Consider the following 18,256-nt stretch of genomic DNA (forward strand, 5'->3'; position numbering starts at 1 on the left):
GGGGAACCTCCAGGAGGTGGGGTTCCCCATGTCAGAACACCAGAGACCGATGCAGATTCTCAATCCTGCGTGATAAAATCTGCATTCACCATTCTTCCTGGAATATCCAATATTTCATTCCAGTGAGCATGGCAGCGCTGTGGTCTTATTCCTACAATCCAGAGTTTTGGATTTATAAATCCAGAGACTATGAGTGCGATTCCAGAACAGGTGGCTAACCTGTCACCAGGGGTTTATAGCGTGAGATGCGCCACTCCACACCATGGGTGACTGACAAGGAGTCTCTCTCGCTCATACCGCCAGCCATTGGTGTGTTCGACAGATTTGCAGGTCGACACGTTCTGGGCGTACCTTCCACCGCCATAACCCTGGGGTGGGCCATGGACCCGGAATGTCTGCCTCAGAGGCAGCGACATGACCCACTGCGCCACAGGTCCCGAAATGTTACCATGAAAGCTGTTTAAGCTAAAAGGACGACTGATATACTGTGTAGAGTTTTGGCCTTCCAAAAGGATCCCATTGCATTCCCAGAAGTTCAGAGAAGGTTCAAGTGACTGATTCATAGATTTCATAGAATTTACAGTGCAGAAGGAGGCCATTCAGCCCATCGAGTCTGCACCGGCTCTTGGAAAGAGCACCCTACCCAAAGTCAACAACTCCACCCTATCCCCATAACCCAGTAACCCCACCCAACACTGAGGGCAATTTTGGACACTAAGGGCAATTTATCATGGCCAATCCACCTAACCTGCACATCTTTGGACTGTGGGAGGAAACCGGAGCACCCGGAGGAAACCCACGCACACACGGGGAGGATGTGCAGACTCCACACAGACAGTGACCCAAGCCGGAATCGAACCTGGGACCCTGGAGCTGTGAAGCGATTGTGCTATCCACAATGCTACCGTGCTGCCCATTCCCGGGATGAAGGGGTTGCTTTACGAGGAAAGATTAGACATGTTTCCATTGGAGTTTAGCAGAGTGAGAGGTGATCTTACTAAAACGCTTAAGATCCTGAGGGGATTTTAACGGGTGGATTCTGAGAGGATGTTTCCGCTTGTGGGAGAGGTGAGTACCAGGGCACAGGGTTTGAAAATAATGGGGTTGGATACTCCGAGGCTCCGCGCCGAAATCGCAATTGCACGGGGGCGGAGAAGGGGCGTTTACGCCAAAATCCGGTCCGATGCTGCTCGCGCGATTCTCCGGTCCATGGAGAATTGCTCGGCAGTCTCTCACGCGTGATCTAGGCGGCACGAGTAGGGGGCCATTGACAAAATCCCCCCCCAAGACTTTCTTAAGGAAAGTCCAGAGTGATTCGCCAGCGTTTTTACACTGTGTGGGGACATATGAAAAAATGAAATTAAATGAAAATCGCTTATTGTCACAAATTGGCTTCAAATGAAGTTACTGTGAAAAGCCCCTAGTCGCCACATTCCGGCACCTGTTCGGGGAGGCTGATACGGGAATCGAACCGTGCTGCTGGCCTGGTTTTAAAGCCAGCGATTTAGCTCAGTGAGCTAAACAGCCCCTCCATTATTGGAGAATCCTGCCCAAGACGTCTCTCTTTTAAGACGGAGGTGAGGAGATTCTTATTCCTCTCAGGGGGTGGTTAGCCTGTGGAACCTTCTTTCCCAGAGGGTGCGGGAGGCGGGGTCATTGAATGTTTCTAAGGCTGATGGGGGCAGCAAAGCGGTTAGCACTGCTGCCTCACAACGCCCGGGCCCCGGGTTCAATTCCGGCCTGAGGTGACTGTGTGGATGACCCAATGGGCTGAGTGGCCTCTTTCTGCACTGTAGGAATTCTATGATTCCACGGAGTTAATCAGATTCTCAATCGACGAGCGAGTCAGAGGGCGGGAATTCTATCTCATCTGCCCGGTGACGAGACTGAGATTAGTGGGTCTGCGTCCGCTCTGTGGTGATCTAGGGTTATGAAGCATTCAGGAAAGGAGTAAGTGATGGATCAGAAAAGACGTTAACTCTGTTTGGCTTTCAGATCTCAAGCATACAATGCCCGAGAAATTAACTTGAAATTATCAGAAGAGGAAGGACAGTTGATTGAATGGATCCATATAGATCCTGAAGATTTCGCGGGTACAGTTCAATGATACTTGGATTTTTTTTGGTTTTATCTTTGGGAAGTGAATCCAGATTTGATCTGACAATGTTGCTTGTTGATCACCCAGAAAGATGACCTCCTTTTTCCCAGGATGAACAGCACCTGCCCCTTTCCTGTCCTGTGGCCACTCTCATGTGATTCTAGACTGTCCTGTCACTTCGATTTCCTATCCGGGATCTTCCCACGGGCTCCTAACGGTGGGCTATCTTTCTGCCCCTGACTCTCCTCTGGCCCTCCAGCATATTTTCAGCTTCAATTGGATGACCGCTCACTCCCAGATATCCGTTATCCAGTATATAACCCACTCCCAGATATCCGTTATCCAGTATATAACTCACTCCCAGATATCCGTTATCCAGTATATAACCCGCTCCCAGATATCCGTTATCCAGTGTAAAACCCACTCCCAGATATCCGTTATCCAGTATATAACCCACTCCCAGATATCCCTTATCCAGTATATAACCCACTCCCAGATATCCGTTATCCAGTATATAACCCACTCCCAGATATCCCTTATCCAGTATATAACCCACTCCCAGATATCCCTTATCCAGTATATAACCCACTCCCAGATATCCCTTATCCAGTATATAACCCACTCCCAGATATCTGTTATCCAGTATATAACCCACTCCCAGATATCCGTTATCCAGTATATAACCCACTCCCAGATATCCCTTATCCAGTATATAACCCACTCCCAGATATCCGTTATCCAGTATATAACTCACTCCCAGATATCCCTTATCCAGTATATAACCCACTCCCAGATATCCGTTATCCAGTATATAACCCACTCCCAGATATCCCTTATCCAGTATATAACTTACTCCCAGATATCCGTTATCCAGTATATAACCCACTCCCAGATATCCCTTATCCAGTATATAACCCACTCCCAGATATCCCTTATCCAGTATATAACCCACTCCCAGATATCCGTTATCCAGTATATAACTCACTCCCAGATATCCGTTATCCAGTATATAACCCACTCCCAGATATCCGTTATCCTGTATATAACCCACTCCCAGATATCCCTTATCCAGTTTATAACCCACTCCCAGATATCCCTTATCCAGTATATAACCCACTCCCAGATATCCGTTATCCTGTATATAACTCACTCCCAGATATCCCTTATCCAGTATATAACCCACTCCCAGATATCCCTTATCCAGTATATAACCCACTCCCAGATATCCCTTATCCAGTATATAACCCACTCCCAGATATCCGTTATCCAGTATATAACTCACTCCCAGATATCCGTTATCCAGTATATAACTCACTCCCAGATATCCCTTATCCAGTATATAACCCACTCCCAGATATCCCTTATCCAGTATATAACCCACTCCCAGATATCCGTTATCCAGTATATAACCCACTCCCAGATATCCCTTATCCAGTATATAACCCACTCCCAGATATCCCTTATCCAGTATATAACCCACTCCCAGATATCCCTTATCCAGTATATAACCCACTCCCAGATATCCGTTATCCAGTATATAACTCACTCCCAGATATCCGTTATCCAGTATATAACTCACTCCCAGGTATCCGTTATGTTTTAACAGAAAATGGTGAATGGACAATTAAACACAAACCAGCAAAGAAGAACATTAACAGCCAGTTCACAGAGGATGACATTGAGTATCAGGAGATCATCTTCTTCCTGATCATTCAGAGGAAGCCATTGTTCTATATCATTAACATCATTATTCCCTGTGTCCTCATCTCGTCACTGGTCGTACTGGTCTTTTTCCTGCCTGCACAAGGTAAGGAGTCAAAGAGTTTACACGGATGTACAGGATTGTTGGTCAAGAAATGCTCAAACCTGCCTCACATCTGCTCATCCCGCCTGGCTGTGTGTGGGTTTTGGAGAAGATCCCACCACCCAGATTCAAATGTGATTCCATCCAAGGTGGAGTAGCCAAATTCGCTCCCAAACCACCCGCTCGCCCCCCCCCCCCCCCCCCCCCCCCCCCCTTCCCGCACTGTAGTGGTTGGTTTTCTGTATGCTGCTGTGTTCCATCATTGAAACAATGCCTTTGGAATTGGAAGAAAAAACTGGGAAGATCGAGTGAGGGGAAGAAATCTTTTTGCCTCAGAAACTATTCTTAAAAAGTCAACTCACGTTGGTGGCACCATCAGGAATAATTGGGTGCCATTGAGAGCCTGAATTAATATAATTACAGACACAGCAATGATTCAGGCCCATCTGAAATCATCCACTCTCCTCCAATGATATTGTCAACATTTAGGGAACGGGCAAGAGGCCATTCAGCCCCTCTAGGCTATTCTGCCACTTAATAAGAACAAAGAAAATTACAGCACAGGAACAGGCCCTTCAGCCCTCCCAGCCTGCGCCGATCCAGATCCTTTATCTAAACCTGTCTCCTATTTTCCAAGGTCTACTTCCCTCTGTTCCCGCCCATTCATATACCTGTCCAGATGCCTCTTAAATGATGCTATCATTCCCGCCTCTACCACCTCTGGTGGTAAAGCGTTCCAGGCACCCACCACCCTCTGCGTAAAAAACTAATTGTTGATCTTTATCTCAGATTTATCCATCTCAGCTTTTCATCCATTAAAATCCGGGGGGGGGGGGGGTTCCAAACTTCCATCCCTTTCTGCATTTTCTTCTTTGTTCTTCATCCAACGGCGGTTCTTGATTTGTCCAGGGAGAGTTACATGAGCACAATGTGGAATAAACCCAGTTAATACCCCTCCCTCCATCCAAAATGGCAAAGGTTTCCCTCTAGTGGAAGGACGTGCAACAGAGGGACATAGATAAGCTGCAGAGCTGGGCTGAGAGGTGGCAGATGGAGTTTAATGCGGAAAAGTGTGAGGTGGTTCACTTTGGAAGGAGTAACAGGAATGCAGAGTTACTGGGCTAATGGCAAGATTCTTGGTAGTGTAGATGAACAGAGAGATCTCGGCATCCAGGTACATTAATCCCTGAAAGTTGCCACCCAGGTTAATAGGGCTGTTAAGAAGGCATATGGTGTGCTAGCCTTTATCAGCAGGGGGATTGAGTTTCGGAACCACAAGGTCATGCTGCAGCTGTACATAACTCTGGTGCGGCCGCACCTGGAGTACTGCGTGCAGTTCTGGTCACCACATTATAGGAAGGATGTGGAAGCTTTGGAAAGGGTTCAGAGGAGATTTACTAGGATGTTGTCTGGTATGGAGGGAAGGTCTTACGAGGGAAGGCTCAGGGAATTGAGGTTGTTTTCGTTAGAGAGGAGAAGGCTGAGAGGTGACTTAATAGAGACAAATAAGATAGTCAGAGGGTTAGATAGGGTGGACAGTGAGAGTCTTTTTCCTTGGATGGTGATGACCAACACGAGGGGACATAGCTTTAAATTGAGGGGTGGTAGATATAGGACAGATGTCAGAGGCAGTTTCTTTACTCAGAGAGTAGTAGGGGCGTGGAACGCCCTGCCTGCAACAGTAGTAGACTCGCCAACTTTAAGGGCATTTAAGTGGTCACTGGATAGACATATGGATGAAAATGGAATAGTGTAGGTCAGATAGGCTTCAGATGGTTTCACAGGTTGGCGCAACATCGAGGGCCGAAGGGCCCGTACTGCGCTGTAGTGTTCTATGTTCTATGTTCTAACTCACTGTCCCCTCACTGGGCCTTCAGAGCTCTGGTGTGGGAGCCAATGAGCTCCTGAAAGTAAAGTGACCAGCCTGGGACTGGCCCGTCCGGATTTCAAGATGGCGCCTCGATAATTTTGAGGAAGGAATGATAAAGGGTGTGAGTGGGACAGTTGCGGGATCAACCATTTAGGATAGGGGTTATGCTCATGCATTTCGAAGATCCTTATCTTAAACAATGCATCCTCCCTTCCCGACTGAAAGTCCTGGTTGAACAACGGGACTCAGAAATACATTTGAATGTTAGTGATTTACGGTGGAGAGAAGGGGGAACGATTTAAGACAGGCATTTGCAAGGATGTGGAATTCACTGTGAGAGAAGCAGATGCTGTGTCAACAATTAAGAATATTATTGAATTGGCTGAAGAAAAGGAGGATAAAGGGCCACGGAGGCAGGAAATGGGCACTTGCATGAAATCCTGGTTCAAAAATAATAAGTAAAAAGTATTCAATTTTCCCTTATTCTTCTTTATTTGCAGCTGGATGTCAAAAATGTACGCTTTCCATATCCGTCCTGTTGGCCCAGACCATCTTTCTGTTTCTAATTGCACAGAAGGTTCCAGAAACATCTTTGAATGTTCCGCTCATTGGAAAGTAAGTGGTAAGGTCTTACTCTTCAGCCAGAAAGTTGTTCGGATCGGACTCCTGATCAGCCCTCTTGCCCACCACCGCTTCCTCCTCCAAAGTTCTTTTGGCCAGAGAGCAAAAGGCTGGGATTTTCCAGCCCTTCCAGCCGGTGTGATCTTCCGGTCCTGCCGGTGGCGAGCAATGAAAATGGCCATTGACTTCGGCAGGAGGAAAACCAATTTTGAAAGTCCCACTCATTCCCCTCAAAATCCATAGTCTTTTGGGTGATGGAATTCCAGTTCAGTAAACTTGCATTTCTGTAGCAACTCTAATGTGGTAAAACATCCCAAGGCACTTCAGATTTTGGCAGTTAAGGAGGAATTAGGGCACACGTCCCAAATCTAAGAATACGATGACGGGGGAGAGAAGGTCAGAGACGTTTAGAGAGGGAATTCCAGAACCCCAGGCAGCTGGAGTTACAGCCACCAGTAATGTACAATGAAAATCAAGAACGCACAAGAGATGCCAAAGTATACAAGACCAAGGGCCAAGTGCTAAAAAATGGGATTAGAATACTTTTTTAAAAATAAATTTAGAGTACCCAATTATTTTTTCCAATTAAGGGGCAGTTTAGCGTGGCCGATCCACCTACCCTGCACATTTTTGGGTTGTGGGGGTGAAACCCACGCAGACACGGGGAGAATGTGCAAACTCCACACGGACAGTGACCCAGAGCCGGGATCGAACCTGGGACCTCAGCGCCGTGAGGCAACAGGGCTAACCCACTGCGCCACCGTGCTGCCGTGGATTAGAATACTTAGGTGGTTGTTTTAGACCGGTGCAGAGGCGATGGGCTGAAGGGCCTTTTCTGTACTGTAGACCTCTCTGACTCTCCAGAATTGAAGGAGCGCAGAGAGCTGAAGTGATGGAGGAGGTTGAGATTCATTTGAACCTATGAATTAGGAGCAGTAGACCATTCGTCCCCTCGAATTTGAGGCTGATCTGATTGTGGCCTCTCCTTTCCTGCTTGTCCCCTATATACCTATATCCCTATATCCCTAGATCCTTTGCCTCACTTGCCAGTCAAGAATCTAGCTAACTTCTAAATCTTCACCATCCTGGTATTAAGTATTTTCTGTTCTAGCTCGGGGAACCCGGGTTTATTGTAACAGTAGCACCATCTCTGTGAATCCGGAGATTGCGGGTCCATGTGCCACTCCAGGGACTTCAGCTCAAAACTCAGGAAGACACTTCTGTGTGCGGTACTGAGGGAGCTCTGGGCTGGAGGGTACGTTGTCCAGCGTCTCGTCTGCCCTCTCTGGTAGATGGAAGAGCTGCTGGGCATTGTGTCAAAGATGATCAGAGGAGAACTTCCCAGTGTCCTGGTCAATATTCAGCCTTTCACCAACATCAAGCTTCCTTACCCAGGGAGTGGGGACTCGCTCCCACGGGGAGTGGGGAGAATGTGGGACTCGCTCCCATGGGGAGTGGGGAGAATGTGGGACTCGCTCCCACAGGGAGTGGGGAGAATGTGGGACTGGCTCCCACAGGGAGTGGGGAGAATGTGGGACTCGCTCCCACAGGGAGTGGGGAGAATGTGGTACTCACTCTCACAGGGAGTGGGGCGAATGTGAGACTCGCTCTCACAGGGAGTGGTGGAGAATGTGGGACTCGCTCCCACGGTGAGTGGGGAGAATGCGGGACTCGCTCCCACGGGGAGTGGGGAGAATGTGGGACTCGCTCCCAAGGGGAGTGGGGAGAATGTGGGGCTCGCTCCCACGGGGAGGGGGAGAATGTGGGACTCGCTCCCACGGGGAGGGGGGAGAATGTGGGACTCACTCCCACAGGGAGTGGCCGTGGTGAACACATGAGAGAGAGGGAAGTAGATGGAAATGCTGATTGGGTGAGAAGGAGCGGAGTAAGAGGAAGCTAGTATGGAGGGCTGAATGGCCTCTTTCTCTGCTGAAATTGCAATGCAATAAAATTCCCAAATGCCACTAATATTATGTGGCTTTCTAGTCCAGTTGCTAACCACTATACAACACCCTGATATAATTATACATTCAGTGACTTTGTCTGATGCCTCAGCTGAACACCAGAGACAGAGCATCACTTCCTCAGTAATGGTGCGGGAGATTCTAGAACCTTCTGGCTCAGTAGTGAGATCATTACCCACCGACTCACAACTGGCTTTGCGAATTGACTGAGCCTCTCTGTGTCTGGTTTCCGGGATCGTGGGGAATACTGGAATTATTTTGGGAATTCACTCTCTGGGTGGTTAGCGGGGTCACCCACAGCCAGCAACAGATGTACGTCCTCCTCCTGTCTGCCGAGTATCTGCACTCTCCCCACTCTGCCCCCTACCTGTAGGCTGGCTCTGTCTTCTGGGGGAGAAAGGAAGAGATAGCTGACAAGTGAGGTGATGATGCAGCTGTACAAAACCTTGGTCAGGCCACATTTGGAGTACTGTGTGCAGTTCTGGTCGCCTCATTTTAGGAAGGATGTGGAAGCTTTGGAAAAGGTGCAAAGGAGATTTACCAGGATGTTGCCTGGAATGGAGAGTAGGTCATACGAGGAAAGGTTTAGGGTGCTAGACCTTTTCTCATTAGAACGGAGAAGGATGAGGGGCGACTTGATAGAGGTTTATAAGATGATCAGGGGAATAGATAGAGTAGACAGTCAGAGACTTTTTCCCCGGGTGGAACAAACCATTACAAGGGGACATAAATTTAAGATAAATGGTGGAAGATATAGAGGGGATGTCAGAGGTAGGTTCTTTACCCAGAGAGTAGTGGGGGCATGGAATGCGCTGCCTGTGGAAGTAGTTGAGTCGGAAACGTTAGGGACCTTCAAACGGCTATTGGATAGGTACATGGATTAGGGTAGAATAATGGGGTGTAGATTAACTTCTTCTTAAGGGCAGCACGGTAGCATTGTGGATAGCACAATTGCTTCACAGCTCCAGGGTCCCAAGTTCGATTTCGACTTGGGTCACTGTCTGTGCGGAGTCTGCACATCCTCCCCGTGTCGGCGTGGGTTTCCTCCGGGTGCTCCGGTTTCCTCCCACAGTCCAAAGATGTGCAGGTTGGGTGGATTGGCCATGATAAATTGCCCTTGGTGTCCAAAATTCTATGATTAACCTAGGACAAAAGTTCGGCACAACATCGTGGGCCGAAGGGCCTGTTCTGTGCTGTATTTCTCTATCTATCTATAAAGTGTTTCACAGATTGACCATTGGAGTTGATTTCGTTGAAAAAGAAAGACTGACATTTAAGAGCCGCTTTTCAATATGGCCAGACATCTCATCGCAGTTCACAGCCGTGACAGTTCTTTCTGAAGCACACTCTCTGTTGTAATGTGGGAAATGCGGAGCCAATTTGCTCACAGCAAGCTCCCACACCAGTTTGCTTTTATTGTTGCAGGTATTTAATATTTGTGATGATTGTCTGTACGTCAATTGTAACAAACTGCGTGATCGTCCTGAACGTTTCTCTGAGGACGCCGAACACTCACAGCATGTCGGCGAAGATCAAACACGTAAGGAACTTTTGTAACCATTTTCCCTCCGGTATTATAAATGGGGGTTTTGAAATGTCTTTCTATCTAAATCAGCGGTGGACAACCTGCGCCCCGTGGCCCACATGCGGCCCATCTGGGTTCTGAGTGCGGCCCACCAGACATTTTGTTAACCGTTGCCCACGCGCAGGGTTACCACATTTTTCTGGTTTACATCCAGTTTTTGTCCTACCGGGTTGACTGAAGATATCGGCACGTAAAGCAGCAGCAAGGGAAGTCAGCTGCGCTGATTGCACACAAGGTGGTGTGGCGGGGCACAGTGGTTAGCACTGCTGCCTCACAGTGCCAGAGGGCCGGGTTCAGTTCCGGCCCCGGGTAACTTTGCGGAGTCTGCACGTTCTCCCCGTGTCTGCGTGGGTTTCCTCCGGGTGCTCCGGTTTCCTCTCACAGTCCAAAGATGTGCAGGTTCGGTGGATTGGCCGTGCTAAATTGGCCCTTGTGTCCCAAGCTGCGTCGGTTAGGTTGGGTTACGGGATAGGGTGGTGGAGTGGGTTAGGCACAGTGCTCTTTCAGAGGGTCTGTGCAGACTTGATGGGCCGAATGGCCTCCTCCTACACTGTAGGGACTTTAAGGTCATTCGGCCCATCTTTGCCAAGGAGTCCTGCAACCCCTGCTTCTTTCATCCATTTATTCCACTCTCTTTTGAAAGTTCCTGTTGAATCTACTTCCCCCTGCCATTTCAGGCAACGTCTTCCTCACAACACCTCGCTGTGTACCGATCAATCTGCTCAGCTCCTAACTGTTTAATTTGCCAATGATTTTAAATCTGTGCTCTCAGGTAACCGGCTGACCTGCCTTTTTTTTACCCTTCCCTCATTCTGATCTCCGCTCTTAAATTCCCTCCCTCCCTGCTCTAAGGAGAATAATTGACCCCCCCCACCCCAGACCACATGGTGCTCTAATTTTGACACAATACTGAAGCTGGAACCTGACCAATGCTTCGTCAAGGTTCAGTGCAGCTGGTTTGCTTTTGAACTGTGCGGCCCGGGTCAGGAGGGAAGAGGCCGGACAATTCCTGACTCCGTCATCCCGACATCCTGGAAGTTTGGATTTTCGGTCTGGGGGGGGGGGGGGAGGGGAGGGGAGAGGGGTGGTGAAAATGGGAGTTGTGGCGGGCGACCCTGGGAAGGGTTTGGAAGGTGGCAGGGTCGGAGGCCAGCTGGGTAATAGGCAGGCCTCGGTGCTCAGGCACTTTGTTGAAGATACGAAATAATGAATAAAATTTAAAAAAAAACAGCCCTCACCCCTCACCTGCCCTCATGGCCCATCCATGCCAACTAATGCCCTCACCCGCCCCCGTGACTCCTCATACCCTTCATGCCAATTTATGCCCCTTCACCCAACCCATGGCTCTTCATAGTCCCTGTGCCAACTTAATGCCAATTTCTGCTACCCTATGTCACCATTGGCCTCTGTATTAGAAAGTCTAGAATCCCATCTGCTTTCGAACTGCATTCTCACATTTCCAATCTCCTTCAAACTATCAACATCTTGGGGGTTATAATTGACACGTAAATACTGTGGCTACCAGAGCAGGTCAGAGGCTGGGAATTCTGTGGGAATTAACTCGACTCCTGAATCGCCAAAGCCTGTCCACCATCTACAAGGATCAAGTCAGGGGTGTGACCGAATACAGAATACAGTCCAATTGCCTGGCTGAGTCCAGATCGAACAACGCTCAAGAAGATCAACACCTAAAACACAGCCCACTTGACTAATGCCCCATCCACCACCTTAAACTAACGACACTGTGGGTGCACCTACATCACAGGGGATGCAGCAGTTCAAGATGGCGGCTCATGAGGGCAGCGCGGTGGCCTAGTGGTTAGCACAGCTGCCTCACGGCGCTGAGGTCCCAGGTTCGATCCCGGCTCTGGGTCACTGTCCGTGTGGAGTTTGCACATTCTCCCCGTGTCTGCGTGGGTTTCGCCCCCACAACCCAAAAATGTGCAAAGTAGGTGGATTGGCCACGCTAAATTGCCCCTTAATTGGAAAAAAATAATTGGGCAATCTAAATTTATTAAAAAAAAGATGGCGGCTCATCACTGCCTGGGACAATTAGGGGTGGACAATAAATGCTGGGCCTGGCCAGCAACGTCCACATCCCACGAAAGAACAAAAGAAATGATTTGTGCACCAAATGTGCCCCCTCCCTGCATCGCCAGCTGGCTACAAGGCAAGGCCATGTGACGATTTTACTGGGGTTCTCCAGAGGACCCAGATGTAGGCCAAAAATCCAGATGATTCCATGTTTAGGAATAGTCAAGGTTCTCATTCCTGATCACTAACCACGTGTTTGGGAATCTGGTGAGGTCAGGGTTGGAAAAGTCTGACAAAATATTCACTCATCGAGGTGTGTGCAAGGTGTTTTGTCACGAGAATGTTGGGAGAGTACGTCAATGAGAGTCAAGCTGAGGGGGGGAAGCCTTTAAAGGCTTTCGGCTGCGCTGTCTGGGCCAATGGCGAACCGCGTACGGCCCTCAGTGATTTACAGGCTCTGCTTGCAGGTGTTCCTGGAGTTCCTGCCTCAGTATCTGGGCATGCACTTGGAGGCTTCTGAGGATTCCTGGGACACGCCCCAACCGAGGCGCAGGAGTTCCTTCGGGATTATGTTGAAAGCGGAAGAATACATCCTCAAAAAATCGCGGAGCGAACTGATGTTTGAAAGGCAGCGGGATAGGCACGGGCTCAAGAGACTGGACAGGGCGACTGCAGGTACGTTGCTGGACGGTGAGGCTTCAGCTTTTAGATTCTCAGATCTGCACGTTACAAAGGCCCTTCCATGCCACCAATCAGTGATGTCAGGAACATTCCTTCACTGGGGCAGCATGGTAGCATTGTGGTTAGCATTAATGCTTCACAGCTCCAGGGTCCCAGGTTCGATTCCTGGCTGGGTCACTGTCTGTGCGGAGTCTGCACGTCCTCCCCGTGTCTGCGTGGGTTTCCTCCGGGTGCTCCGGTTTCCTCCCACAGTCCAAAGATGTGCAGGTTAGGTGGATTGGCCATACTGCTGGGTCCCACTGCAAATATTGACTGACCCCCGGAGAGCATTACCGTAACACTCAGAGACCTCCTGTAAATACCAACGCATTGCCAGGGACCTCTGAAAAACAGCAATAAACTCCCAGGGACGTTCCGAAAATATCAGCACACGCTTGGGGGCATACTGAAAATATCATTATTCTCCCAGAGTAAACCCTGCAAATCCTGATGGGCCCCTGGGAACCCCGTACCCACCCACCTCCTCCCTCTAAGTACTGACACACTCTTGGAGATTCTCTGACTTCTTCAAAGCACAGTGTTAGCTACTTAAGGGACAGAGACAGTGTTTACCCCGAGATGTAGTGGAGATGTAGGGCAGAGAACAGTTTCCAGCGGAATGGAGGGAGGAGGCCAGCATTGAAATAATCTGATGAGGGATGGAGAGAGGTTTGTTGCCTTTGGGGACTTGCTGGGATTCTGTATGTTCTGGGTAAACCAGCTTTGGAAACTTTGAAAATATGTCAAGTCAATTTAGCACATGTAGTCCGTTCTTTAAAACAAATCGCATATTACTGTTTGCAATCTAACGTAAGAGGTGAAGGACTCACATGGAAAACTTCCAAGATGAGAGAACTTTAGGAAATTTCTCCTTGTTCTCAAACATAATCAAGATATCAATCTGTTCGTACTTTTACGTCAATTGTTACACAGGCCCGTCAGTAAATATTGTTTGAATCACTGTTATTAGGAGCTGTCCCAATAGATTAGCAATGCAGTGTTGAGTTACATAGAGTGTAACTCACGGACAGGCCTCACGGTAGCATGGTGGTTAGCATCAATGCTTCACAGCTCCAGGGTCCCAGGTTCGATTCCCGGCTGGGTCACTGTCTGTGTGGAGTCTGCACGTCCTCCCCGTGTGTGCGTGGGTTTCCTCCGGGTGCTCCGGTTTCCTCCCACAGTCCAAAGATGTGCGGGTTAGGTGGATTGGCCATGCTAAATTGCCCGTAGTGTAAGGTTAATGGGGGGGATTGTTGGGTTACGGGTATGTGGGTTTAAGTAGGGTGATCATTGCTCGGCACAACATCGAGGGCCGAAGGGCCTGTTCTGTGCTGTACTGTTCTATGTCTATGTTCTATAGACTACAAAGCTTCGATTGCTGGTCAGTGTTGAGTTAGTTACAGGTGTTAGTTTAGGTGTTAGAAGACCATCAGAAATAGGGACAGGAGGAGGCCATTCAGCCCTTCGAGCCTGCTCCGCCATTTAATATGATAATGGCTGATCTAACAGTCACTAAGCCCACTTTCCTGCTGCCTTCTCTGAGTAACCCTGAATTGCCCTATTGATTAAAAACCTATTGATCGAGGCCTTGAAAATGCCCAAGCACCTGGTCTCCACTACATCCCGGGGTAAAGAATTCCAAAGATTCACCACTCTTTGAGAGAAGATATTCTTCCTCAAATCCGTCGGAAATGGGCATCCCTATCCCGTGACGATGCCCTCTAGGGGCCATCAGTTGCTCTGAACGTGAGTTGGTATTTCCCAACATTTTGCTGGACCACTGTCACTCTTTTTATTTTTTATTTTTTATTTTTATTTTTTTTATAAATTTAGAGTACCCAATTATTTTTTCCAATTAAGGGGCAATTTAGCGTGGCCAATCCACCTACTCTGCACATTTTTGGGTTGTGGGGGCGAAACCCACGCAGACACGGGGGGGAATGTGCAAACTCCACACGGACAGCGACCCAGAGCCGGGATCGAACCTGGGACCTCAGCGCCGTGAGGCGGTTGTGCTAACCACTAGGCCACCGTGCTGCCCTTCCACTGTCACTCTTGGGGCAACGTTTGGGGGTGGGGGACGATTGAACAAGAGGGGAAGAATTTGAGTTTTCATCTGTAATTTTGAACAAATTACGATCCTCATATTTCCGTGTGACTCAGGCGCAGAGATTGATATCGGGACTACGGTTGACCTGTACAGAAATCTGGCTCACTTTGCCCCGGATATAAAAACCTGCGTCGATGCCTGCAACTTTATTGCCAAAAGCACAAAGGAACAGAATGATTTTGGTTCTGTGAGTATATGTGGGGTTGGGAATGGGATACAGGATTGTAATTGTGGGTTCAAGTTCTATTCCAGAAAGGAAATCTAGACTGGTGATTTCAATACACTGACTGAGGGGTGCTGTAGTGTTGGACGTACCATCTTTCAGGTCAGCTGTTAAAGATTCACACATCTGCAGTACCTCCCCCCACTTAGACACCTGTCAATTGTTCTTTGCTTTTTGCCATATCGTTGTTGCAAACACCCCCAGCTCTCAGTGATCACTCTTCCGGCTCTTCCAACTCTTATATACAATCACATTTTCCCCTCTCTTTAGTTCTGAAGAAGGGTCAGGCTGGCAGGGTGGCGCAGTGGTTAGCACTGCTGCCTCATAGCACCAAGGACCCGGGTTCGATCCCGACCCCGGGTCACTGTCCATGTGGAGTTTGCACATTCTCCCCGTGTCTGCGTGGGTTCTGCCCCCCACAACCCAAAGATGAACAGGGTAGGTGGATTGGCCTCGCTAAATTGCCCCTTAATTGGAAATTTCTTTTTAAGAAAAAAATAAAATCATTATTTTTATTATTAATAATTACCTTTTATTGTAGTGGGCAGCACGGTAGCATAGTGGTTAGCACCGTTTCTTCACAGCTCCGGGGTCCCAGGTTCGATTCCCGGCTTGGGTCACTGTCTGTGCGGAGTCTGCACGTTCTCCCCCGTGTATGCGTGGGTTTCCTCCGGGTGCTCCGGTTTCCTCCCACAGTCCAAAGATGTGCAGGTTAGGTGGATTGGCCGTGATAAATTGCCCTTAGTGTCCAAAATTGCCCTTAGTGTCCAAAATTGCCCTTATTGTTGGGTGGGGTTACTGGGTTATGGGGATAGGGTGGAGGTATGGGCTTGGGTAGGGTGCTCTTTCCAAGAGCCAGTGCAGACTCGATGGGCCGAATGGCCTCCTTCTGCACTGGGGAGGGGGGGGAGGGGGGAGGGAGGGGGGGGAAGGGGGGGAGGGGAGGGGGAGGGGAGGAGGGGGGAGGGGAGGGGGAGGGGAAGGGGGGGAGGGGAGGGGGGAGGGAAGGGGGGAGGGGGGAGGGGGGAGGGGTTGAGGGGGGGAGGGGTTGAAGGGGGGGAGGGGGGGGCAGGGACTTCTAAACCATGTAGTTGGAAAGGATACAAAAACGGCCAGTTTGGCAGGAGCAAGGTAACTCAGTTGGGATTTAGTGAGCGACGTATATAATAGTTATTGTAAATAAACAAAGTTTCTTTGAACCACTAGTGTGGACTCCTTTGTGGCCCTATAAAAGTCACGGTTAGCCTTTCCAGATGTGTATATAAGCCGACATTCCGCGTAAATAGATCACTTGCATTATGAAATGAAATGAAAATCGCTTACTGTCACGAGTAGGCTTCAAATGAAGTTACTGTGAAAAGCCCCTAGTCGCCACATTCCGGCACCTGTTCAGAGAGGCTGGTACGGGAATTGAACCGTGCTACCGGCCTGCCTTGGTCTGCTTTCAAAGCCAGCGATTTAGCCCAGTGTGCTAAACAGCCCCAGATTCAGCTGAATTGAAGTCCATGGCACTGTTGAATTTACAATCACACAATATTCCTGCTGTTCTTTCAGGAGAATGAAAACTGGATTCTGATTGGGAAAGTTATCGACAAGGCTTGTTTTTGGGTCGCACTACTCCTCTTTTTCATTGGCACCGTGACAATCTTTCTCACCGGACACTTCAATCAAGCACCAGACTTCCCTTTCGCAGGGGACCCCAGGAAATATGCGCCAGATTAGCCTGCGTACCCCATCAAGCCCCTCCTCTTCCTCCAGGGGGTCTTGTTTTCTTTCTAATGGCAGAAACAGCAACGTGTCTGAACGTATGAACGTGGCAGAGATGTCGGGCTGGCGGATTAGCGCTGCCTTCCTTGATTCTTCACATTTTGAAAGCCCTCCCCGCACTTAGGAGGCCCCTCAACCCACCTCGCGAAAATAAAACCAATGAGTTGATTTACACTTGTCCACTTGTGTTGAGCACTTTAATTCTGAGTTAGTCGTGGGTCGCCGTGCAGAGAGCAGATGCTTGCGTTGCGGTTCTGTTGCCAAATCAGGTTTTTTTTGTTCATCTGTTAACCTCGGGAGGTTTCCAGCTGTTCCACATGGAAAGGGCCTTCGCTGGACTCACTGGGTGTAAAGTGATCATTCTCTCACTCTCGAGATAATTGCAACTTAGTTTCCATCGCAACTACTATCTCCACTTTGCCTCATCAAAGAGACAGCGGACGAGTAAATATATCAGTATGTAAAGTATTTCCACTGTTAGGAGGGTTATAGTTACTACAAAGCAGAAAGAGGCCATTCGGTCCATTGAGTCTGCACCGATCCTCTGAAAGAGACCCTTCCCCCACTCTTACCTAGGCCCATTCCCTCACCCTTTTCCCATAACCCAGTGACCCCACCTAACCTTTTGAAAATGAAAAAATAAAAATCGCTTATTGTCACGAGTAGGCTTCAAATGAAGTTACTGTGAAAAGCCCCTAGTCGCCACATTCCGGCGCTTGTCCGGGGAGGCTGGTACGGGAATCGAACCGTGCTGCTGGCCTGCCTGGGTCTGCTTTAAAAGCCAGCGATTTAGCCGAGTGAGCTAACACTAAGGGCAATTTATCACGGCCAATCCACCTGAACTGCACATCTTTGGAGTGTGGGAGGAAACCGGAGCACCCGGAGGAAACCCAGGCAGACACGGGGAGAACGTGCAGACTCCGCACAGACAGTGACCCAAGCCGGGAATCGAACCCGGGTCACTAGTGCTGCGAGGCAGCAGTGCTGACCATTGTGCCAACGTGCTGCCACTGTGCCGCCCTGGTTGGTAACCAGACCGGAACAAATTTTAGGTAACTAGCAGAAGAACTAGAGGGCAGGAGACGGGAATTAGTTTTTTTCTGAAAAGGCGTCAAGCTGTTACAACCTGGTGCACAGTGAGAAAGGCCGGTGGGTATTACAATAGTAATTTTCAGGGGGTGGGACTGGACATACATTTGAAGAGGAATTTTCAGTGCTGCTGGGGAAAGGATAGGAAGAGCTGCCACGGGCACGATGGGCCTCCTTCTGTGCTCCAACATTCAGCTGAAAAAATTGCTTTGTTTGGATCAGCAGAATGATTTTTTGCTGGCTGTTTTCTTGACAAGAAGGGCTAATGGTGTCCTGGTGGCTCCAGGTAGCTGACGATAGCAGTCTTCCAGAATGTTCAGACCAAGTGCTCAGCAGTAATGGGCTGAAAGCTGAGGTTTGTGAGTCCCACA

The 18,256-nt window shown here is 49.0% G+C and overlaps 1 protein-coding gene across 1 annotated transcript in view; it reads left to right on the plus strand.

Annotated features, from left to right (window-relative positions):
• The window catches only part of chrne (cholinergic receptor, nicotinic, epsilon), a 34,866-nt gene extending 17,888 nt beyond the window's left edge, over positions 1–16,978 (plus strand). The window contains exons 6-12 of the mRNA XM_038787023.1: positions 1,996–2,093; positions 3,705–3,905; positions 6,273–6,387; positions 9,783–9,897; positions 12,444–12,651; positions 14,860–14,993; positions 16,584–16,978. Of these exons, the coding sequence (XP_038642951.1) occupies positions 1,996–2,093; positions 3,705–3,905; positions 6,273–6,387; positions 9,783–9,897; positions 12,444–12,651; positions 14,860–14,993; positions 16,584–16,751 (1,039 nt within the window). The 3' untranslated portion in view covers positions 16,752–16,978. The remainder of the gene's footprint in view (positions 1–1,995; positions 2,094–3,704; positions 3,906–6,272; positions 6,388–9,782; positions 9,898–12,443; positions 12,652–14,859; positions 14,994–16,583) is intronic.
• The last annotated feature ends 1,278 nt before the right edge of the window (positions 16,979–18,256 follow it).

The sequence above is a fragment of the Scyliorhinus canicula genome, chromosome 29, assembly GCF_902713615.1.
Source record: "Scyliorhinus canicula chromosome 29, sScyCan1.1, whole genome shotgun sequence".
In the NCBI taxonomy this organism is placed as follows: domain Eukaryota; kingdom Metazoa; phylum Chordata; class Chondrichthyes; order Carcharhiniformes; family Scyliorhinidae; genus Scyliorhinus; species Scyliorhinus canicula.